The following is a 24,279-nucleotide window of genomic DNA, read 5'->3' on the forward strand; positions in this document are numbered from 1 at the left end:
AGACTGTAAAGAAATGCACACAAAACCCATAAGAAATACCAAACAATTCAGGTTTAGTGCTTGTCACCTTTTACGCGTGATCACATACATATGCTGCTTTTTTAAAACGAAACCTCTCATCCTGGGCTGACGTGAATTACAACAGCACCAGGCCCGCACTGTAACCGCCTTCTGGTAAATCTCGCTCCAGTACCTCCACAAGGGGTCATAGTTGACATCCGTGCCATGCATCTCGACAAGTCAACTGCCAAAACAACAAAGACGTGATTAATGGATGTTTTTCCGCCCTTATAGCATCGCTCCTCAGACAGAGTAATGACCCTTTTTGAAGATGCAAGTCAGAGTCCCAGCTCATCATATTTAGCGAAGTATTCAAATAACAGAACAGTTCACCCTTTAACAATTAATCAGTTAACTAAAGTCAACTCGGTGATGCTGAGAAAAGGCTTTCTGTTGAAGCGCAGCAGATGTAGGGCAACAAGAAAGAAACTTTTTTTAATGCGTCGTTGACCCGAGTGTGATCAGTCCTTTTGTCCTCACAGCGATGCTTCAAGTTTGTCACAAGCTTTGTAAAGTCAATCAGCCTTTTAGATACAAACCTCTTTGGAACAAGAGGCACTCTGAGATCACAGGCGTGACAGATGATTACTTTGATTATTAAACATTATGTAGGAGTAGGTAATGGATAACAGGCAGTGATTTGTAAATAACTGGACATGAATACCTTGAGCCTATTATATACTATTATAATGCAGGATATTTCTTACTAACAAGGCAGCTCATTCTCTGTGTCTTGACAAAGGTTTCTTTAAAGATATAAACACATTTTGGGGTCAACTTGAAAGAAATGGGAAATGTAAAACTGAGGTCAGAGGTCAAATTTGACCTGATATTTGGATGCTAACTATAGTGTGAATCCCCGCACGCCAGTATCATTTCCTAAATCCTGCCAATATACACAAAGCAGAATATGTTTAAACACAGTTTTAAAAGTAAAAGACATTTTATTAAAGTTTGACCTTATTTGACCTCGACGAAGAGAGAAGAGGTCAAAGTTCCAGAGTTTCAGAATCCCTATATCCCCTATATACCTATTTATTGTTAATACAAATCTATGTGTAAATACTGTAAATAGCATTCTTATCACTCTGACCTCCAGATCAATCTAAAGACCTTGAAGGTCAGAGGTCAAATGTGGCGTGATATTTTAAATCTTTATATGGTACTTTCTATGTGTTGACATTACACACCTCATCTGTGAGAATCATAGTTTCTAAGTTATGAGGCTTTTTGTCTGTTTTCCTTGAAGACCTTGGTGGATTTACGACAAAGTTGAATGGCTTGTTAATATGACCCCACTCTACACCCCTACAAAGTTTTATCAGAATCCATTATAAACTTTTTGGAGATTATATATTGGAATTTCAGGGGCGGGACCACGCCTCCAAACACGCTCCCTCCGGCTCTCATCTACGTGCTCCCAGTTCTGCAAGCTGTCATTCTCGTTTACGTGCCCCTCCCTCCCTTCCCCTTTCAATTCTTTAACTTCTTCACTTCTATTTAGTACATGTGGATCTGCCAGGCCTGGGAGCCGTCGCCAGTCCCCTTCGAGGCCTTCCCCAAACCGCAGCTCAATTCATGTCCAAGCGTTCACCTTTACCACTAAAATGCTGTCAAATCTAAAATGAGGACGTGGGCCCAGTGAGTGAAGTGAGCTATTATGTTTACAGAAAGTGACATGCACGCACTCATACGCTACCAAAAAACTTAGCAAAGGTAAGAAGAAAATGCTTGTGTTGTGTTTCCATCCAGATCAGCTGAACAGGCATTGTTATACTGTGTAATATTTCAAGGTGGTCTTTAAAAAGGCTTCTGTTTGTGAGATGTTTGTGTAATAAGGATCTGACCACGTTCAGAGACACTGGTGGCTTTAAAGGGAGAGAAAGCGAGAAAGCTCACCGCAGAACAAAAGAAGTTGAGAAGTTTCACGTAGCATAATCCACTCTTTCTTTCACATCCTTTAAACTACAGACATTTCCACGTCACTTTTTCAAGCATGCAGTTTGCGATTGTGTTTTTTTTCCCCTTTTCTTTTTTTGGACACACATTTTTTTGATTTTCATAGACAAATGCTGGAGTTTTCCTTTAAGGCTTAGGTACTTTACGCTCAGTTGCTTTCTATTTTTCAAATCCATTGTGCTAGAAGGATGGTGCCAAAACAGCTGAATGTGTCACTGTCCAAACACAGAGAGACTGGCACCACGTAATTAAAATTTAGACGCGTAATCCTGAACATTACAGAATCTGGTGTGAGACTGGATAATAATCCTCGGTATGCTTGATCTACAGTCGGCCCGGTGGCAGCGCCGGGCTGTGGGTAACTTTTGGATGCGAGTGCATGACACATAAGTGTGCTGCATGCTCAGCGAGCCTCCTTTGAATAAATAACAGGTTACAAAACCATGGCGTGAAGGATTTCACACTCAAGGGTGTGGGAATATTCTCCTCCCCAAGTATGCAGACACTGGATCCAGTTTTTCAACCTGCACTCCACCCTTGCCCTCCGCTGGCTACTTGGTTAAGCTTGGAATAACCTGTGCTTTGCGATGGGTTGTTTGCCTTCTCTCTGAGGCCATTCATATTTTATATGACAGCTTGGTGAGAGTCAAACTCACCAGGAGACGCAACTACAGGCACTTTACAAACTAATGAGCAGCACTATCTGCCAGAGGAGCTGAGCGTCATCATGGCCGTATTGACTGGAAGGTCGCTTGGGAAAAAAACACACACACGCACACATATAATGATGGATTGGGAAATAATACAATGGGGAAAAAAGGTGCTTATGAAAGGGGTTTCCACTGCCTCCACAGAAGGTGGCTCATTACTCGAGAAGTCAGCAGGAGCATGGGCACTGAGGGAGGCAGAGATGGACAAAGTTGAGGAAGAATGGATGGGAGAGAGAGCTAAGCAGGGGAAGGGACGAGACAGATGGAGTGGGGGCGATAGCGGCATCGCGGGTGGCAGGCACATAGCGAGGGAGGAGGGCGGCGAGGGAAGGAGGGAGTCAGGTGAGTGAGGAATGGGCCCAGATGTAGGGAGGGAGTGCTGGAGAGATGGATAGATGGATGAAGGGGGGAAGGAACAGTAATTACAGGCCTTGTTGTGCGGCTGGAGAGATGGAGGAGCAGCTTTTTCAGCGCTGCCACTCTGCATTAACCCAGCAGAATGAAATATTCAGCCATTAGGCCTTGGCTGAAACACATCCAGTGCCCGCACTCATACAACATTTAGACACCATTCATGTTCTATTCATTACAGGGAGGCCTGTTACATACAATCATCATTTTGGTGTATTTTCTTCTTCAAGACATGCGTTGTTTTGTTTTGTTTTGTTTTGTTTGGGTTTGGTTTTTTTGTTTGTTTTTTTTTTGTTTTTTTGTTTTGTTTTGGAAGTTTTTTGCACTTGTAAATGCAACTCTGCATCCAAGTGTAGAGGTGAGGGCCGGCGAGTCGATCCTAACTCCAATTAGTGCTTCAAATCATTTGTAAACATTGCTTGAGATTTGATTTTCTGCACACGAGGATGTAAGCCTTTCTGCTGCTCACTTGTGTCTTCTTTCTTCCTTTCAGAGTCTGAAGTGACGACAGTGAACCGCTGCCTGGACGCTGCCAAGGCGTGTAACATAGATGAGACGTGTCAGAAGCTTCGTACGGAGTACGTCTCCTCCTGCATCCAGCCGTCTGCCCGCTCGGGGCCGTGCAATCGAGCAAAGTGCAACAAGGCGCTGAGGAAGTTCTTCGACCGCGTCCCCCCTGAATACACCAACGAGCTGCTGTTCTGTCCCTGCACCGACACGGCCTGCGCAGAGCGCCGCAGGCAAACCATCGTGCCGTCCTGCTCCTACGAAGACAAGGAAAAGCCCAACTGTTTGGCTCAGCTGCGGATCTGCAAGGCAGACTATGTGTGCAGGTAGAAAAGTGAAAGAAAAAAATCTGGTCTTACATGCTGCCTCCTGCTAAAAACATTTCACACATAATTTCTAGAGTTGACGTCACTTTTCACACTAAATTGAGAATCATTTTCAGCAGCTGCAGCTTCTATTAAAGGCTCACAAAAGGTCTTTTTCCATATTTTGACCTAAAAGTAAAATCACTTTGTTAAATGTTTCATGTCATGGTTATCACATCCTGCTCAGATGCTTATTCAGAACACTTGAAATAACTAATCCAGGACAAACGGAAACACGGATTGATTCAGAAGGTGCCCGTTCTTTAAAATGATACTCAAAGACTTAAAACTGAGATAAATGTTATCTGACGTGTAGAAGCTGAAAGTAAACTCCCACTTAAATGGAGAAACAGGCTTTAAAGACTGTATCAGCTTATCGAGTTCTTTTGTTAAACTTGTTGGTAAACACTCGCCTGAGGTTACTGACACATCACAGATCTTCTTTGATCTGTCGGCTCTTGAGGAAACTATTTGAGTCTTGCCTTGTCGTACGCTTTTAACACCAGCTTTTTTTTTCTCTTTGACTTTCTGCTTTTTACGATGAAAAATTTAAAGCTTGATTCATTTTAAATGACAGGGCTCCTGAATACCATAACAATCACACAGTAACCGAGCGAGGACACGAGAAGAATAATGCGACCGGTAGTTTCTTACATGGAAATTGTAGCCATTAATTTTTGACCACTAGCTGAAAGACAAGCTGCACATAAAAGAGATTTGCTAAAGTGTTAGCAAACAGTCCCCACACACACATCAAGCAGACATAGAGCAGTTTTATTATTTATGATCATTAGCATCAATATAATTAAAGTTTGGTGTCTAGGCTCCAAGGCCAGTGCACCCAGAAAAAGTGTTGCATGCAGAAATCTGAGGGTGTGGAGCGGACGGGTGGATGTCGAGGTGGTGGAGGGGTTAAATCAGTGAATCAGTGAAAGTTTGAAGCCAAATTTGCAGTATGGTTAAAGAGAACCTTCAACCACTCACCTAAAAAGAAAACAAGACAGTTAAAATAGGATAAAGTAACACCTGATTTATTGTACTGCTCAAAAGGTTTGGGGCTACTCAGGGAGGTCTTTGTTTTTGAAGGAAGCCACTTTTGTTTAGATTTATAATATAACTGAATTGAACAGACATGTGGTAAAGAACAATTGGAGATTCATGGAAATCATTCAGTGTTTTCAGTGCAGCGTGGACATAGATGTAACTTTCCCTGCTCAGTTAGCCGAACGCAACTGTATCCTGTTAAAAGGCTAATTGATTATTATAAGAAAAAAGCCATTATCATCTTCTAGTTGGGTGCCGAAAACATCACCTGCTGTGGTTTCAGTTAGTGTCATAATACCCAAACAAACAAGTAATGAACCCAGTAAAAAAAACAACTCACATAACGATGCATAATGTTCCCTTTACATAACTGGAAAAACTGGCTCTTACTAGAAAAGACAAGCGAGAGGCTGTGGGGGGAAAACTGAGCAAGAACAAAGGTACGTCAGAGTCTCCAGTTCGACAAACAGACCCTTTATAGGTTCTCAACTGGCAGCTTTATTAAATGGCGGCTGCAAAACACCAGTCGCAATGTCAGCAGTGAAGAGGTAACTCCAGGATGCCGGTTGTCTAGGCAGAGTTCCAAAGAAAAAGCAATAACTGAGAGCGGCCAATAAAAGGCAAAAAGATAAAGACGGGCAAAAGGCGCACAGACGACGGAATATTGGACGAAAATACTGATGACAGCAACAAAGGCTCGCCAAGTTTGATTCCGACTACAGTTTACTTCATAACTACCTCTACAGTTGGTGCATTTGGTCAACACTGAGCAATAACAGCCAGTCTTATTGACCACTGAGGGAACAGAGCCATGCTTTATTCACCGCCTTTCCCAGAGTACACGAGGTGTTGAGTGTAAACTGTAAGGGTTTACTGTCCCATTAGTGACTAAGCTGACGAGTTTGCTGACAGGTGACAAGCTAAGTTGCAAGTTGTGTCAAGTTGATTTATTTTTTCTGACCGAGTACAAGATGTGGCGTCATCGTCACCGCTGTCTGGTTTAATTTGAAGTGCTCTGTTGATGGTGGCCTCGCTCGCTGACTTTCCCTCAGGACAATAAATAGCGTCGTGTATATCTTGGAAGATGTGTCTGGCTAGGGTGATATGTTCATTTAGATTTAATTAGTCAGTTGTGTTTAATTAATGCAATTGTTATACTCATTAACTGTGTTTAATTAGCTCAATTAAATTCTGCATTCATTTTCCAAGTGAAGCAGCCATGTGAAATAGTCATTATTGAAACAGCCTTTCTCACTGGGGATTCACGCATGGTTTTCCTGGCAAGTTGCTTGGAAAAATGTTTATTAACAGCAGTGAAGACATCGTCAGGATCAGAAAATAGTTTGCAGAAAAAGTGACCCTCCTCACATGGTAAGTCATCTGAGAAAGCTTAGTTATTCGGCGTTTATGTCCCCATGTATGTGACTACCAAAGGATTTAATTCAAATTTAAATGGGTTGTAAAGCGTCCAGTCAGAAAACTAACAATGCCTTATGAGGTCATTAGGATTCATAGGGTGTGTTTCTCCCAGGAACACGGAGTTCTCAGAAGCATCCAGTCAGCCTCCTCTTACTGACAGCAAATGGTCGCCAGCATTTAATCTAGTTCCTCTTCAAATGTCAGGAAGACAAAGGGCTTCATCTGTCACGGCTATCGATCAGGCATTATTCTCCACTGCCGCCCCGACGGATAGAGCATCTCAAGGCCCCTGCACGGCCCACCAATCGCGCACCAGTCAGCCGGCATTAACTGGCTGCCTGCGGAGGATGCCTTCACTTAGCGCACAGCCTATGAGTTTTACGCACATCATTACAATGACATGACAAATGAGGGCAAAGTGGAGAGTTGTGGTGCCCTGAGGGGATCCCGTCGCAAATGCCAGTCGGCGGGGGCCAATGATGCAATATGATGGCCTCGATAGCCTCGCACGATGACGGTGATGAGGTTGGATGTCTGTGCGGCTGGCAGGAAAGGTAAGGCGGGAAGGCAAAGCTGCTGTGGGAGGAAGTATTTATATGAAAGATCCATATTTGTCTAATCTCCTGGTGGCCAGGCCTGCCAGACAGCACCCACAGTATTAAGAGAGCAGAGCTAAGGCCTATCTTTGCCCCTCATTGACTCTTTACAGCCTGGCAGCTTTCCAGAAGACGACTGCCAGGGAGAAGAAAAAAAAGGAAGAAAGAATAAAGGGGGATGAATGTCACCATGGGTGGCTGGAGTAGGGTTGAAGTGCTGTAGAGCGGGAGATCTTGAAGGGCAGAGGGAGTTGTCACGGGGAGCACAAGCAGGTAGATGAGCGTGGTGGTTTTCAAACCTACATTCTGGGGTTAGATGAGAGAAAGCACCAGCGCTGGCCACCACTCATTGACATGATGTGTGCAGCAGCCAAGCACAAGTAAATGATGGATGGCATGTTATTGCTCCCACAGGTCTCGCTGGGCACAGTTCCAGCATGATTGCCAGCCCTCCGAGCAGAGTGCCAGTGGCTGCAAGCAGGAGAACTACGGGCAATGTCTGCTCGCATACACCGGCCTGATAGGTAAGAACTAAATCTTTCTGCACCAGCTCCGGCTCGCCCACCTTCGGTGATAGATTGGGAACAAAAGGTTTTCGAGGGAGGAAGGCCAAGAGCAGACAAGTGCGCTGAACAGGGCTCAAAAGAATGAATCAAGGATTGTGATGAGGAGCGCGCTTTAGGAATCGATGGAGTGCTGATTAATGTGGCTACAGCGTGCCCAGCCAAATCGTTGGCATTATAAGTAGTGCAATTACAACTATTGACCGCTGTTTTGAGAGAATTATCCCTGACGTGACAATGAGCGGGACTGGGTAGAGGCGCAGAACACGGCCTATTGTGCTTCGTACAAAAACTTAACAAAGGATCACATAATGCACAAAAGGTTGTTAAAAAGCACTCAGTTCAAACATGTCATTATTGGACAACAATACCCAAGTGAAGTACTGCAAAAAGAAGGGTGTGTGGGGGAGAGGGGGGTTGTTGGAAAGTGAAGTAGACAGATAAAGGAAGACGGAGACAGAAAGCTGTGCAGCACAGATTGGCCATTGTAGACAACTCAAGACGAAGTGAAACTCTGAGGTGCTGTTGTTTGGAAGTCCCAGAAAAATCAATAGAGGTAAATCAGAACTTTTTTTTTTGTTTTGTTTTGCCACACTGCCTCGAAGTGCAGCGGTTTTATCCTCACCCTCTTTAAAAAATACAAACTAGAAGGCTTCCCGGGGAATGACTTTCCAATCATTTCCCACTGAACGGTTGAAAAGATTCAAAACGAAAAGAAAGACTCTGACGGCGCCTGAATTTTGTGTCTCAGGCCGCTGCTCTTATCAGAGTTTGCCAGGCTGGCGCATGTGGTGGATGCGCATGTTTGGGGAGTTCATAAGTGTAAAAGAAAACCTAAACAACTGCTGCGGTACTTGGATGCTTGGATCTGTTGTAACATCAACAAAGTAGGAAGGTTGCTAGAGATCAAGAGGATAAGCTAGCAGCGATGCACTGTATGTATGATAACTTCACCCACGATGAAAATCACATTTTTGAATAATCACCAGTTACACAGACAGAGTATTTTTAGCTGTGTGTTTGCTATTTTCAAACCAAGACATAATACAGTAAGATTTCTTTGCCTGACTCGGTCCCAGCTGGTGTCCGGCTGCGGCACTAACTAACCTGCCCGTCTGCGTCCCTGTGCGCATTCACTCCGTTTTCATCCGTTCCTCTTTTTAAATTCCTCTCACTTTCCCTCTCAATGAATACATTTACATACGCACTAATAACTCAGTCTTAACATGATTAGGGCAATGCCGGGATGATAGAAATTGCCATGTAAATGCCTTTATTTGATTATCGTAATCAGAGTAAGGTCATAATCAGGCTAAGCGTAACAAGATTAAATCAGCCAGAATTCAGCTCGAATGACATCAAACTTCTCAGTCAGACAACTTTTTGGGGGGTTTTCTTTGGAAACTGCAGTTTTTATGAGGCGCTTACGAGCAGAGTGTTGCACGGGGAGACGGGCGGAATAGCTTGAATAACAAAAAAGATGTTAAATATTCCGCACAGTTCGGCTAAATCAAAGAGATAGCTTCCTTTTTATGCGAGCTCGCTTAAGGTCAGATTCAATCACTGCATCGTAAAGATAGTAATGTGAGGAGATGTGTTGGCTCAGTACACCTGTAAACATACGGAAATGTGTTGTTTTCCACCTCTCCTGCCCTCAACAGGAAGCACAATAACTCCCAACTACCTTGACAACTCCACCTCCAATGTGGGACCCTGGTGCTCCTGCGCAGCGAGTGGCAACCACAGGGAACAATGCAGCGACTTTCTCACTTTTTTCCACGACAACATCTGCCTGAGTAAGTAACAACTGCAAAAAGAGAGACCTCTGGCAACAGAGAAGCAATTACAACCCAGACTAAGAACCAGAGCAAGTGCGAGAATTAAGAAAGTCTAGTTGTGAACAGAATAATCTGTGACGCTTTTATTGTGGTGCAAAAATCCCTTTGATGTTCTGCAACCCACACGGGAGTCGGGCTATTTTGTACATAGATGAGAAACAGAGCAGACAGAGGGGTAGTCATTATTTTACTTACTTACTTACTTGCGTTTTCACTTGAACTGTGTTGAATAGAAAATATACACTAGACCTCTTGAATGGCACTTAAAAACAAATATCAAATTAGCCAATCACATGGCAACAACTCAACGCTTTTAGGCATTGAGTTGCTGCAATGTCAAGATGACCTGCTGAAGTTCAAATTAAGTATCAGAATGATGATTTTGAGTGATTTTGAACATGACATGGTTGTTGGTGCCAGACAGGCTGGTCAGGCTAAGTGTTTCAGAATCTGCTGATCGACAGGGATTTGCCCACCCAATGATCTATAGGGTTTAAAGAAAATGGTCTGAAAACGAGAAGGTATCTAGTGAGAGTTAGTTCTCTGGGTGAAAATTCCCTGTTGATGCTAGAGGTCAGAGGAGACTATTTCAAGCTGATAGGAAAGCTACAATAACTCAAATAACTAGTTGTTTCAACCAGGATATATATCTCCGAATGCACAACTGGTAAAACCTTGAAACAGATCGCCTACCGCAGTAGAAAACCACACTGGGTGTTATTGCTGTCAGCAGAGAAAGCGTAACTGAAGCTATCATTTGCTCAGGCTCAACAAACCCGAACAATAGACGACCAAAGAAATGTTTGCTGGTCTGATGAGTCTTAATTTCTGTGACGATATTCACGCGGTAGGGTCAGAAACAGCAGGAACTAGTGATGGGATTTCCAGCTCTTTTTAGAGATCCGGCTCTTTCGGTTTGGCTCACTAAAAAGAGCCGGTTCTTTCGGCTCCGAACCGGCTCTTCAGGTTGTTTTGTTGCTTTAATTAATTTATTATTAACAATAATATAAAATTATGCACAAAAGGAATTACTAACGTAAAAAAAAAGTGGTTTTATTTATATATGTTTATATATAAATATATGCGGTGGCCCCTAGAGACAAAACACATACAAACTCCAAAACACATTTCTAGAATGAACTGAACTTCCAAAGCAGAGCTACTAGATCACTTAAATTACACAATTGAAAGCATATGTGTGTTGTTTGTGTATTTATACACAAGCATTCATATATATTCAAATAATTTAAAAAAAAAGTTCATTTACCTGTTACTACCACACACCAAATCTGGTCGTTGGTACTTGTTGGCTTGTGTAGCCACTAGGTAACAAAAGCTCAACACTGCGCCCAGCATCCTGGAGCACTTCTGTTGTGTTTTGTACGTGTTTTGAGTTTTTATATGCTTCTGAGTTTTTACGTGCTTCGGAGTTCGTACGTGTTTTTACGTGTTTTGGAGTTTGTACGTGCTTCAGGGTTTGTACGTGCTTCAGAGTTTGTACGTGATTTGAAGTTTGTGCGTGCTTTGTCTCTAGGGGCCACCGTAAATATACTTTTATTTATTCACTCCACATAAAATGTAATAAATAAATCATATAATACAAAAATCAACTATTTCAACATTTCAACTTTTAACTATTTAAATTTTCAGCTGTTTCCTTTTACAAATTTAAAGTGAAACAACACAAAACACTGCAAACCACAACACAATTAAATATAAATTAAAATATGAAAACAAAAAGAACATGCACATTCTCTGTCATATGGGCCTGCATGAATAAACTTTCTGAATCCTTTATCATCTGCAACCGAAAATAGTTGTGGATGATTACTATACCTTTCTAATGTGACGTTGTTGTCCCTGGCTTTCTTTCTCTCTCTCTCCCTCTCGCTCTGTTCCTGTGCTACTCAGTGTAACTACCGCCCCTCCCCCCTCTGCCCAGCGTAAAGCACAAGGCTCGCGTGCTGAGTGAAGCGGAAAAAAAGTGCGAGAGAGAGGCTGAGAGAAAAAACAAACAAACCACGTGACGGCTCGCGATAAGGAGCCGGCTCGCGTCGTTCACGTCAAAGATTCGGCTCTAAGAGCCATTTCGTTCGCGAACGACCCATCACTAGCAGGAACACATGGATCCATCCTGCTATGTATCCGTGGTTCATGCTGCTGGTGGCGTAATGATCTGGTGAATGACTTCTTGGCACACTTTAGGTGACTTAGTGCCAATTAAAATCCCATAGTGTACCTGAGTACTGCTGCTGATCATGTCCATCCCCTTATGAACACAATGTACCAGTGAAGACATTCTTGAACATGACAATGAGTTCACTGTATTCAACTAGATGGTCACCAGTTGTCAGTCCAATAGAGCTGAGATCTGATGATGAAACTGTGTGACGCTATCATGTTAATATCAACCAAAATCTGCGAGGAATGTTTCCAGCATCGGCAGTTCTGATAATGCATTTACTTTTCTGTTGGATGGTCCATTTAAAATTGACCATTAACTTGGTAACACACTGCCAACTATTATGCACTGCCCGCTCCTTCTTTGGGACTTAAAACAAATGGGCCTTTCAAACTGCAGCCAACCAGCAGACCAGAGCTAGTTTTATGGTGCAGAGCACAATTCAAAATTTTATATAAAAATGTGGCAACCTGCCAAAAGTTGTGTCATCAAATTATGGCTGCGTAATTGTGTGATTTTCTTTTCTAGAAGAGTAATATTTTGGGGAGAAAAACAAATTTAAAGTCTTAATTTGTAGGTTTACTAGAAAAAAATATGCACTACTACTGTGCTGTAGATGTAATTTGAGTTTATAAAGTAATGTATTTGTGAAAAAAAAGTTATAATAAAAGAACTGCATCACATTTGCTTCGTTGACAGAAGAAAAATTAGTCTTTTCTCACAAATTTGTGACTTTAATCTCTGAGAATTTTTATATTGTAAATTTGGCACCTGTAAGAATAAGAAGGTTTTTTTTTTTTTTTTGGTCCTCTTAAATTTGTGAGTCATTCCTGGTTATTTTCAAACATAAAATCTGAATCATCCAGCCTTTAACAGTGGAAATTATTGTTCGATTATTACCCTCAACTGTGCTGCTAAACATCACTTTGCTTTTACCGTGTTTGAAAAGGATTCTTGGGAAAGCTCGTTCTAGTGACACATCAGCGACAAAGTAAAAAGCCGCTCCTTCCCCCTTGTTATCGTTTCAGTCAATAGTCATTTATTTATTTTCACAATTAAACTGTCAGATAAACAGCACTGTGAATTATGGCAGCGGTAGACCAGTGACACTAATGAAACACTACAGCTGGTGGCACAAAGTAATGGATTAACACAAATATCACATATGTTTGTTTATGCAACTCGCAGGGAGTTTTATCACGCCAGAAAACAAAAATAACAATAATAGCATGTTTTCTTAATTGCAGTGCATTCTGCTGATAAACTGCAGCTGGTGTTACGTTAGAATTATCCACCAATCCGGTGTAATCTTTTATTCATCCAGCAACGACAACAAAACAGCTATGATGATACGGGATCATCCCTCCGAATGAATGATGGCGCCAGTGACAGAAGAATGACATTAGTGACAAAGTAATACAAACTGTAGCTGCTGGTGTCTCGCACACACACACACACACACACACACACACACACACACACACACACACACACACACACACTGGGATTTATTTGGGGTTATTATATTTTTTCTAACAACAAAAGCAGACATGTTCTTACAAAGCTGTCAGCGTGAATAACAACATCAGTGACAAACCACAGACGCCAGACGTTGGACTGTGTGACTGTAGTGACACTACAAAGCAAACTGCAACTGATATTCAGGGTCAGTTTATACATATGTTCAACTGTGACAGAACAGCCAAGTACCAAACTCTCATCAGATGTCAGACAAACGGCCTCTTACCACTGATTTAACCAGACTCTACAGCAACATAAACCCTGCCACGAGTGATCCGATGGTGTCGGCGTGTTATCTGTGCTGCTGTTACTGCAGCATCTCACCCTCTGCTCCTCTGCCTTCACATGATCGCTCTATTTTTCCTGGCTTTTGGTCTTAAGTGTGAAATTTACATCAACACCTATGATTAAAGCCTGCAAATGTACTCGTTTCAGACTGCACAGCTTTCCACGCACCTGTTTATTCTTTACACTGCACAATAAAGCAGAAATACACACTTGATTTTTCATGTCAGGGAATAATAAAAGGATTTAATAGCTGGTCAAAGATAGTGAGATGAGCCATACACTAGATAGTATTTCTGTCACAATTTTTTCAAACTTTTCAAACTCTGCTTGACCAGCTGACGATTCCCAGAAACAATTAATATAACCATGATGTGTATAAAAAGCTATACAGCAGTAGACCCAGGGGCAGCAGATGTTCACCAAGCAACTTTGCAATTTTGGATGCTTAATAAGACAAAGTATGAAGATTCAAACAAACCTTGTTAACAGAAAACAATGTACACTGTGGCTCAGTAGTTTTAAAAAACAGGCCTTTGGATATTTATTAAAATCCATCCATTCGCTTCCGCTTATCTTTTTTAGGGAGCCTGTCTCAGCTGTCTTAGGGCAAGAGGCAGGGTACATCCTGGACAGGTCGCCAGTCTGTTGCAGGGCTCCCGCATTCACTCCTATGGGCAACTAAGTGTTTCCAATTAACCTATCCCCACTAACTGCATGTCTTTGGACTGTGGGAGGAAGCCAGAATACCCGGGGAGAACATGCAAACTCCACACAGAAAGACCCCGGCCTGATGGTGGAATTGAACTGTGCTAACCACCGTGCCACCATGTTGCCCTTTATTAAAATCTCGCTTTAAAACTCAAAGTTACCAATTCTCCATAGAATGAATTAGATTACAGGTAAGACCTGGCTGATGGATGTCTTGCTGTCCAGTGAAACTCCTCACGGGTATCCTGCAGTCAGGAGTTAGACTTGCTATGGCAGCTCCCGTGTGCTGTTTACAGTAAGCTCCTTAAAGACCCAGAAAAACAGAGCTCAGAGTCACTGGCCTCATTTTCCTGCATCTTGGCCAAAAGTGGAAACAGCTTGAGCGAACGGCTGAAGTCAAACATTCTACATGTGATGATAAGGATTAACAAGTTTCTAATGGGAAAGGACCAGCAGTGCATGTCACACTCATCTCAGCTGGAATTTAGTTGCTCTTCTAATACTCGGGCAGACAACACCTCTTTTTGGGGGGGAGAAAGTGTCCGTAATGAATTGACAAAGTGAGTTTGGATTGGATCCAATAATTGTGGAAATGAATGCGCCCTGGGAGAGTTCCTCATTGTTTGCTTTCCCCCATGTTTCTTGTATAATCACAGCGTGTAAAGAATTGTTATTCATTTTGAGTACAGGGGAAGACTCTCCTGTCTTCAGTGATCGTTCAGTTTTACAAATGGACAGCGACATCATCATCATCGGTTAAATAAATCCTCCTTGTCTTTTTTGTGTGTAAATTTCTTGCAGCTGAATCCACCGTTATTTTGCGCACAACCCCGCCCTTGTGCTGGGGCCTGCTTGCTGAGACAGGACTTCAGATGGCCTTTGATGACTTTGTAATTGAGCCTAATTTGGTTTCCTGCCTCCGAACTAATGAGGCGGACAGAGAGAATAGTGGCAGGGAAGAATACAGTTGTTTGCAGACAGGGGAGGGGGAAACTGCTGGGGGAAAAAAGCCTTCCCTGTATGGAGCGAGCTCAGTCAGGTTTTAAAAACAGCTGTCACCCCACCTTACTTCCTCATCACAGCGGTAATAGTCGCATCACTATGCAGAGCAGCAGCTCTGGACCTCTTCATTCTGTGCGTGGCAGGGGGAAAAAAAGAGAGGACAGATGGAGGTGAAGCTAATTTTATTTCTGCAATTATGTAAAATCTTTTCTGGAACTTGAATTGGTATTATAACAGGGAAAAGTGAGGGTGGCCAACAATACGTTGGGGAGTTTGGGGACAGAACCGGGGCATGCATAGGATGGGCTCTGCATTAATGCCCCAGGGAACCTGTGAAGTCAGTAAAAGAGGAAAAAAAGCCCTCAGGAGGAAACTTAAAAGTGGAAGAGATGGCTGTGCTTAAACAGCCGTGGCCAAACATTTACAAAGAAACTGTCACAACAGCTTACCACTAAAGATATCAATTGGCACTTCATCTCTGCGTGATGGCGGGTGGTGAGGCATGGTGGCGAGCAGCTGGAGTTGCATCCTTCGCTTCTCTCATCCGTCACCCTGCCAGGGAATTGCTGTGCGCTGCCGAACCCTAACTGCACACTTTGAGCGCACTGGCACACTTTCCCACCTGTCCTACCAATGCTAATGACCCACAGCACCATTAGTATGGTAGTCCACAGCCTTATATATGTATATATAGCCTCAAATGGGATCAGTATTTGATTTCTTCTCACTGTCAATTCATTGAGATTCTGTTGCAACATGCATTCCCTAATTAGCTGCAGGGCTAAAGGAACAAACAGGTCACCCTTCCAGCAGCTCCAGTGCTCGATGCTGATGCTCAAGTCAAGGCGCTGCATTGACTGCTGCAGAATTTTCTTTGCAGAGGCAAACTATCTCAGGAGGAACGATCAATTTGTTTATGATCCTGTGAGAAATCAATGTCTGTGCGTCACACGCTGATACTCCGCTGAAGACTCTGAATTCACATCACTGAAATTCAGTGAGTCGCTTCTGGGTTTTTCCCCCTCAGGAACAGCTGGAAAATGAGGGTTTTTTCATGTCTCATGCTCACATTCATCTTACAGTATAAGCTATGGTTATTAATTGATGGATCTGACAGTCATGTCTTTATTTTGAGCATATTTTAATTGAAGTGACTTTCATGAAAACGTAATTGCTGCTGAGTAACCCATTAGCCAAATGAGAATGAATGCCTGTAGAATATTAATTCATTATATGGTCATAATTCATTCTGGTTGCTATAAATCCAACAACTTGATGTAATGAGTTTCCTTATAAATCCAGCAGTCAGTAAATTGTACACAGGAAATATAATGTGATATTCCTCGCAGTCACAGGCTTCTTATGGTCCTTTTAAATAATCAGTGATCATTTTGTCAAACCTTTACAGAAAGGTGACAGATTTTTGAGGGTCTTAAATACAGTAAAGGAAACCAGTTCAGTCCAGTATCCATGTCTGCCGTCTCTGACTTTCTCCACCTTCCTGCTCTGTGTCAACGCTCTGCTAACCAAACATTTCTGTCTGTATTTTACGCGCCTGTAATTTTACTGCATACTTCTGGTAGACAGTGAAGGTAGAAATGTTATCTGTTTCAATCACTCGAGTGTTCAAACAGAAATATCAACAGCATCTGTTTGACTGAATTACATCCAAATTTGAACAGCTGTTTCCTATGCTCCTGCGAAAAGAGAAAAAGATCTCAGAATTTTTCTAGTCATTATAAATTTGCCGACAAGAGATTTTAATGACAATGGATGGCAGGCAGTAGTCTGTGGAAGTACACGTTTGTATATTTGTGTGGAAAAGTGCGTTTTCACACGACTCCATAGCCCTCTGTCAAACTAAGTACACCCCATGACTCAGTAGCTTGTAGAAGCACCTTCAGTACTACTAACTTGAAGTAGTTTTTTGAAGTAATTGATATTTTTATCAGTTTATCTTTGTGGCTCACTCTTCTTTACAGCATTGCTTCACTTATTGAGGTTTACAGGTATTAATTTATACACGGTGCTCTCAAGATTCGATGTTTTCCAGGTATTATATAGTGGATAAAGGGTGGTGATACTTTTTCTGCAGTAATGATTCAATCACTTGTTGACAAAATTACCAACACCACTGGTTGAATGTCGCCATAAACCGCGACAGAGCCTCCACCGTGTTTTGGAGTTGTACCTTCCTGGCCTCCTTGCATATTGACGACCTGTTTCCACTGATTTTCAGTACAGTTCTTGTGTAATTTAACATATCTGCATTTGCCATCCTTCCACTGAGACCTTTTCTGATGATGCTTTAGCAAATAATAGATTAACTGAAAGGCCAGATGCATCTCTCAGGTCACGTGTCAGGTCTTTCAGAGATTTTTTTTCCTGCTGCTCAAAATACTTTTAATGAGCTGATAGTATTTTAAGCTTTCCTCTCTTTCTTTTGTCCTTCACTAGGGCACACTGTACACCATCCTGAGAAAGCTTTTAACTAAATTGGTCTTAAAATATTATCACATCTTTGGAAGTTCAAGTTCTCTAGCCACAGCCAGGCCTGATTACTGCCACACCTGTTCTCCATCAAGAAATCGCTTAAATAGGACCTGCCTGACAAAGTGGAGTAGACCTTGTCTGTGTGTAATATTTACATTTGTTTGATGATCTGAAACATTTAAGTGTGAAAAACATAGAAAAAATAGAGGAAGAAAGTTACATTTGTTTCAAAACTTACATTTTAGTAGATCTCTTACATTCCACTGTGGTTTCCATTTGACTGACATTTTATTGGCACTAGAGTAGAGAGCCATACTGTACTACATCCTCTCCAGGTACACAGACCAGTATTACATGCCAGTGGTTTTAAAATGAAAATTCATTTATGCAATTCATATAAATCTGTTTCTAAATTTTAGATTCTGATAGTATTATGACTCATTGTTTGCTGCTTGAGGAGCTGATTCAGGCTTTGGACAGTCAGAATCTTTTGCATGCTAGAGCTGTATAGAGGTGGCATTGTGCCTATACTGAGTCTCCCTTTTCAACCAACCAACACATTAAGGGACATAATGTTTTAAGACCTGCTGTGTTTAACGACACTAAAAAAACCTTCACATTTCACGTTTTAAACATTATGATTGTTAGCGCATCATTTTCAGCATCTTTTCTTTGCTGGATGGATAACTTCTCACATCTGAAGTCGCTGAAAACGTGATGTTAGCATCCAGTGTCTGGCTCTTTAGATGTTAAATGTTCCACTTAGTGTGAGCTAGTTAAAAACGCTGTGTGACATTCGACATTTATACAGTACAGATAAATATACAGTACTTCAGAATCCCAACCATCTATCAAACACATTTTAAAAGCTTAGAGCTATAAGAAAATGCTACCATTACAATTTTGATCAAATCTGCATTTGAACTGACACAAGCTGGTGCTGGTGGTGTCAGTGGATGACAAAAACCTTTGGGTCAACCTGTAATCGGAACTCTTTGGGGCACGATATCGAACCCCCATACTGATAAAGATAATATGAAATCAAATCACTTTGTGGGCGAGGACGGTTTGAATTGTAAAGCGCTTTTGGTGGTCGATAAGACAAAAAAAGCATCAAAGACCTTTTTACTTTTCTTTTTTGTGCTTTTGTTAAACATAATTGCTCACTGTTGCTGCCGGCTAACGCATAAAAACCTATTTAACCTAACCATTGTGTGCTGATTGGATGTTATGACTCAGCTGCTATTCTGTGTTTAGTCATTACTTCACATTCCCAACTTGCGATGCCGTATGCAGAAGACGCTGCACTTCAGTGTATTCTCAAGTGGGACTGAGGCAAGTTTAATTATGCCGTATAGAGAAACTTTGCACAGCGTTGGCCCTTCGTTCTCCTCTCAAGTGTTAAGTGCGGGGCCAGTAACCACCCATGCCAATCAATGAACCCTCTTGTTCTCACTAATCAACAACTACCCCTCTGCTCTTTCATAACATTGTCATACAAGTCACAACAGGTGTGTCCTTTATTAAAAACAAATGTTGTCCAATCAGTTTGTGCATTGAAACCCCTCCGTCTAACACACTCATCTATTTCTAACATTTCACAATGAGATTAATTTCCACATTTCACTTGTAGTACTGCAGTGGAGCACTTTCAGCATGTATTGTGATGGTTTGTGTGCGTTGGCGCTCCACCGCCCATGACCCTGTGTGGTGCTCTTATTTTACTAAAGAGAGAATCCTGCCAGGTTGAGAGGGTCTGAGAGTGTATGTCCTTGGTTTTTACTGAGTGAATTAAAGCACTGGAATATATGAAAATCCTGCTGCATATTTTTGTGTAATTTGACCTTACTTTAAAATCAATCACTGTGCATAAAATCAAACATTGTACATATAAAGTCTGTCTTGATTATACATTGCACAAGGCATGAATTTAAACAAAGCATATAGGGCTTCTAGGTCCAGGACTAGATCCGTTGTTAAGTACAACTCAGAAGGATTTAAGGCTCTGGGTTATTGCTTAAGATGCCTGATTAAGTGAAACCAAAAAGTTGGAGCTGGTATATGTTTGGAAGGAGAATCAAAAAACTCAAAATGTATATGAAGCAGAAATGTTGAGTCAACAAAGAAAAATGCTGTAAATCAAATTTTCTCTCAATGAATTCAACACACACAGCCGCACCATTCAAGCTAAGATAACTCCTAGCTGGTTCCAACCATTGCTGCAGGAGGTGTTTTCAGTCCTCCAGACACTTGGGGTCACACGTGCACATGCATTCTGTGCACAAGCCTCATTTCCACTCCCATCTCTGGCCTCAAAATAAATGTAGAGACTCCGTCTGCCTATTATTTGGATTGTTTGTGCCACAAGTTATAAAACACGGCAATGAAAACAATAAAGAAGATGTGCAAGTCTGTGTAAATTCAGAGAAAACAAATGAGTGCTACAAAAGAGAGGCTAAAAAGTGCGTCCGTTCACACAAGGGAAGCATTAAGTATGGCTTCAGCTATTTATAGTGTCGCAGTTACCAATAATAATGATAACAACAGTGGCCTCATACAATTTAGTGGACACTAAATTCTTTGCAGTGAAGTCCATGTGGATAAATTAAGCATATTAATATAAGTAAGTGTGTTTGCAAGTAGAAAAATAATAAATATAAGAAACTCAAGCCCTGAATACTTGTTTGTTTAATTTTCATGTTAATTTCTGTTTTAAATTTCTAGTTCCAGACTTTCAGACCTGACTCTCTCGAAAAAGCGTGTGCGCGATCTGACTTGTGTGTGTAGTCTGCACACTGTTTCTATCATAAATACTTTGTGTGGTAGAAAAAACATGCGCGTGTCTTTTTTGTGCACTTACATCATTTATATATCCAGTCCCAGAACAACAAAGGTGATAATTACACTTATTAGAAGACACATGCACAACTCTTATTATGCACTGCTGCTCAAGATCTGCCTTACATTCAGCTTCTCCCGCTATTTTCTACATGATACGACTCCTCCTCACAGACACGGTATTTTTTGCCTCATACTTAACCACCGTTCTCTCCACATGCACCATAATTTGTTCCTAACTGTCAGTTTCACTTACACGCACCATAACTTCCTAACTACCAGTCCCTTCTTTTTTAGTCAGCTGTCTCACACGAACAACTTTACCAAGGTGATAATTGTGTAGTGTGGATACTTTTTGGCCTTGCAAACCTGCACTGCAACCAGAAGCAACACATTATTTATTTATTTTGCAATGATTTCCTTATAATAAGCAGTGAATATTGTGAGATTTATGGATACATCTTTATTTTGGAGAAAACCAGCAGGAAAACCAGTACACTAGAATAGCAAAGTGGTAGCTAAGAGACTTAGCAACCAGGCATGCTTGCAGGGAATTAATTAATTATTATTTTATAATGTAATTATAGTTCTCATTTTGCTGTTATATGTTCCTGCATTACATCTGACTTGCTGGAGCCCTTGCCTCACAGATTGACGTAATTAAAACCAAAGCCTCCATCTGTATCTCAGGCATTTTTCCATAGTTTGTTTACGTCTCTTACATAAAAAAGTGAGTTTTGGCTCACACGCTCTTTCTTTCTGTCTTGTTTAAGAGCAGACAGAGCACAAGTTTGCTTTTTTTATCGCCTGAGGAATAACATACTGAAACTGATTCCCCAGGTGTGAATAACACAGGTAGCTCCTTACACCGGTGACCCAGCACAGAACCAAGATGTGTAAATTTGAAAACTGAACCGTGGCTGAAGCATTCACTGCTTATTTAGGGACATTTTACACGTTTCTTTCTACTACTACTAAGGTTTTCCTTCCTGAGTGTGTGGTAGCTGCTTCTTCTTTTTTTTTTGTGTGTTGAACTGCCAAATCCAGGGTGAAATTAATGCTTCAGCTCAACAAGCCTGATGAGTCGCAATGCAAAGTTGACCACCTTGCAATTTTGGGCCTCATGTACGTAGCTGTAAAGTGGCCAATCACAATCAAAAGAGTTATGCAGGAGAAAAAAGCAAAAGAACACTTGAGGTGATGACTCATGTAAAAATGATCAAAGTCTCCTGATTTTTCAGCATGAATGTATCTATTAAGCTTCCAGTCGTGTCAGTGTATCTGCGGCTGCTCTTTTGTTCCAGAAAATGCCATTCAGGCGTTTGGAAACGGATCGGATGTGAAAACGGGGGCCAGTCAGCCTGGAGTGTCCAGTCCAGCAACGGACAACCATAGCCCACACTTGGCAACCACTGCCCCGGGCATCGCTATGGAAACAGAGCAGAACATTCTGCGGGCACAGATACCTACTCAGGTGAGACGAGAGGGAAGACTGAAAATATGATGTACGGTCTTCTCCAAACACACGCACTAATGGAGACGGCCTCTCCGAGAGTCGGGTCATAAAGCCACAGATATCTTTAATTGTTTGTTTTAACTTAGTGGGAGCGACAGATGGATGAGATTTACACAGTCTGGATAATTTACACAGCACCGGGTCACAGAGAAGTTGAGAAGAGAGTTTATTTGGCATCTCGTGCAGAAAATTCACTTCTTTATTTGAGCATCTAAATTCTAGGTGTCCTCAGTGGGTCAAGAAGCATCAAGAACAAAAATCAAGAAGCTTTTCTTTGCCTTTTAAACTCACTTGTGTGCTTGCTTTTACTTAGTAAATACCAGAATCTCTGGAAAAACTGCCCGTTTCCCCTATATGCCTGAAATTTGGCTGCTAAATGGTAAATGGTCTGTATTCACACACTGGTGGAGGCAAGCTACAGTTGTAGCCACAGCTCCCCTGGGGCAGAGGCTGCCATATCGCGCCATCGGCCCTTCTGTCCATCACCAGTAGGCGGTAGGTGAAGTGTCTTGCCCAAGGACACAATGACCGAGACTGTCCTTCCGATTACAAGGCGAACTCGCAACTCTTGAGCCACAATCACCCCAATAGTATTTGGCACTGAGTAAAGATATTTTTAATGTCTAAATATGAAGTTTTGCAGGAAATATGAGCCCAATAAAAGATAAAGCATGCTCATGCTGTGGTTTCTATATTATATGTGCTTTATATCCTGTGACAAGCTATTATTGACTCATTAAGTCAATACACTGACCGGGCTCTCCAGCTCAGCGGAGACTAACCAGGGGGTACGAGTGAACTAAAGCATCTTTAACATTTGCTTTAACTTTATTGATTGCAGTGTTGTCATTAGATCGATTGAGCACATAGCCAAGCAAAAAGCAAAACAAAAGAACACATGGAGAGTAAATGATATAAATTGATTTAAACGAAGGTAAACAAATGAAACTGGAGCACAAAATACCAAACCTACGGATGACACAGTGTGCAAAAAGTAATGTGAATCAAAGTATCTATACATAAATAATTATGTTCTTAAAATATGTCAAAAAGACATTTTTTGAAATGTAATGTTGTTTAGGAATTAGTAAAAAAAAAAATATTTGCAACTAAAACAAAATGAAACTCAGAAAGTGCAAGAACATGTCAGATTAAAGCAAACATTTGGTTAATTGTTAATTCTTTGTTGATACATTTTTCACTTCCACATAGATAAAAACATTTAATAGCATTAATCCTGACAAACAGGTCAGCCATGGTGAAAAAAAAGGAAAGTACATCAAGGTTTTAGTTAATAAGACTAAAAAAATCAACTGGTAAAATCATCATTTAGTAAACACAATAACACATGAAGTATTACAAAATGTCCTTAATTATTTAACAAAAACTGAGAGAAAAATACAAAAGCAGTGCGTGGAAATCTAAGTACACCTTTACTGTTTCCATAGGAGTTAAAGGGAGTAAGTAGCAGCCAGTGCTGCTAATCAAATGCACTTGATTAATTCCACTCACCACTTTTTACTCTCCAAGTGTTTCCACAGAAACGCAGCGTGTCATTGAATTTTTCTATTCCCGCTCCCTAATCTGTTTTTCCTGTCTTGCTACACTTTCTTTATTTTCACTTTCCCCCTCACCCCCTAACCATTTGAGTGACAGCATTGGTCTTGGAGAAGCATTGTTCATTCTCTACTCATCTCCTACTCTACAGCCCTCAGTTAGCATGTCAGATGTTTCCAATTCAATTTTCAATTCAATTCAATTTTATTTATATAGCGCGAAATCACAACAAAAGTCGCCTCAAGGCGCTTCATAGATACAGAGAAAAACCCAACAATCATATGACCCCCTATGAGCAAGCACTTTGGCGACAGTGGGAAGGAAAAACTCCCTTTTAACAGGAAGAAACCTCCGGCAGAACCAGGCTCAGGGAGGGGCGGGGCCATCTGCTGAATGTGGAAGTTTGTGACAGTAAAACTAGAAAAAGACTGAACAAGTACAAATTATGAACACAGCACAGGTTAGGTTTGCAAAGTTGCATCTGAAGAAACCACAGAGGAGATGTATATACAGCACATCAGGAAAAACACCTTGTGCCATCAGTAAAGCACGGTGGTGGAGTGGGTGTGATTTGGGTTTATTTTGCAGCCGTATAGTAAGACCTGAACTCCTCTGAATGCTAAGGTTAGTTAAATTTATAGCTAAACATTGGTCCAAATTTGGTCATGCAACAAGACAATGACACCGAGCATAGCAGCAAAT

At 41.5% G+C, this 24,279-nt stretch overlaps 1 protein-coding gene across 1 annotated transcript in view; it reads left to right on the plus strand.

Moving 5' to 3' along the window:
- The window catches only part of gfra4a (GDNF family receptor alpha 4a), a 149,748-nt gene that overhangs the window by 119,899 nt on the left and 5,570 nt on the right, over nucleotides 1-24,279 (plus strand). The window contains exons 4-7 of the mRNA XM_040042345.1: nucleotides 3,634-3,973; nucleotides 7,486-7,595; nucleotides 9,296-9,430; nucleotides 21,809-21,978. Coding sequence (XP_039898279.1) covers nucleotides 3,634-3,973; nucleotides 7,486-7,595; nucleotides 9,296-9,430; nucleotides 21,809-21,978 — 755 coding nt within the window. The remainder of the gene's footprint in view (nucleotides 1-3,633; nucleotides 3,974-7,485; nucleotides 7,596-9,295; nucleotides 9,431-21,808; nucleotides 21,979-24,279) is intronic.

The sequence above is a fragment of the Simochromis diagramma genome, unplaced genomic scaffold (genome assembly GCF_900408965.1).
Source record: "Simochromis diagramma unplaced genomic scaffold, fSimDia1.1 OVJJ01000304.1, whole genome shotgun sequence".
Lineage (NCBI taxonomy): Eukaryota > Metazoa > Chordata > Actinopteri > Cichliformes > Cichlidae > Simochromis > Simochromis diagramma.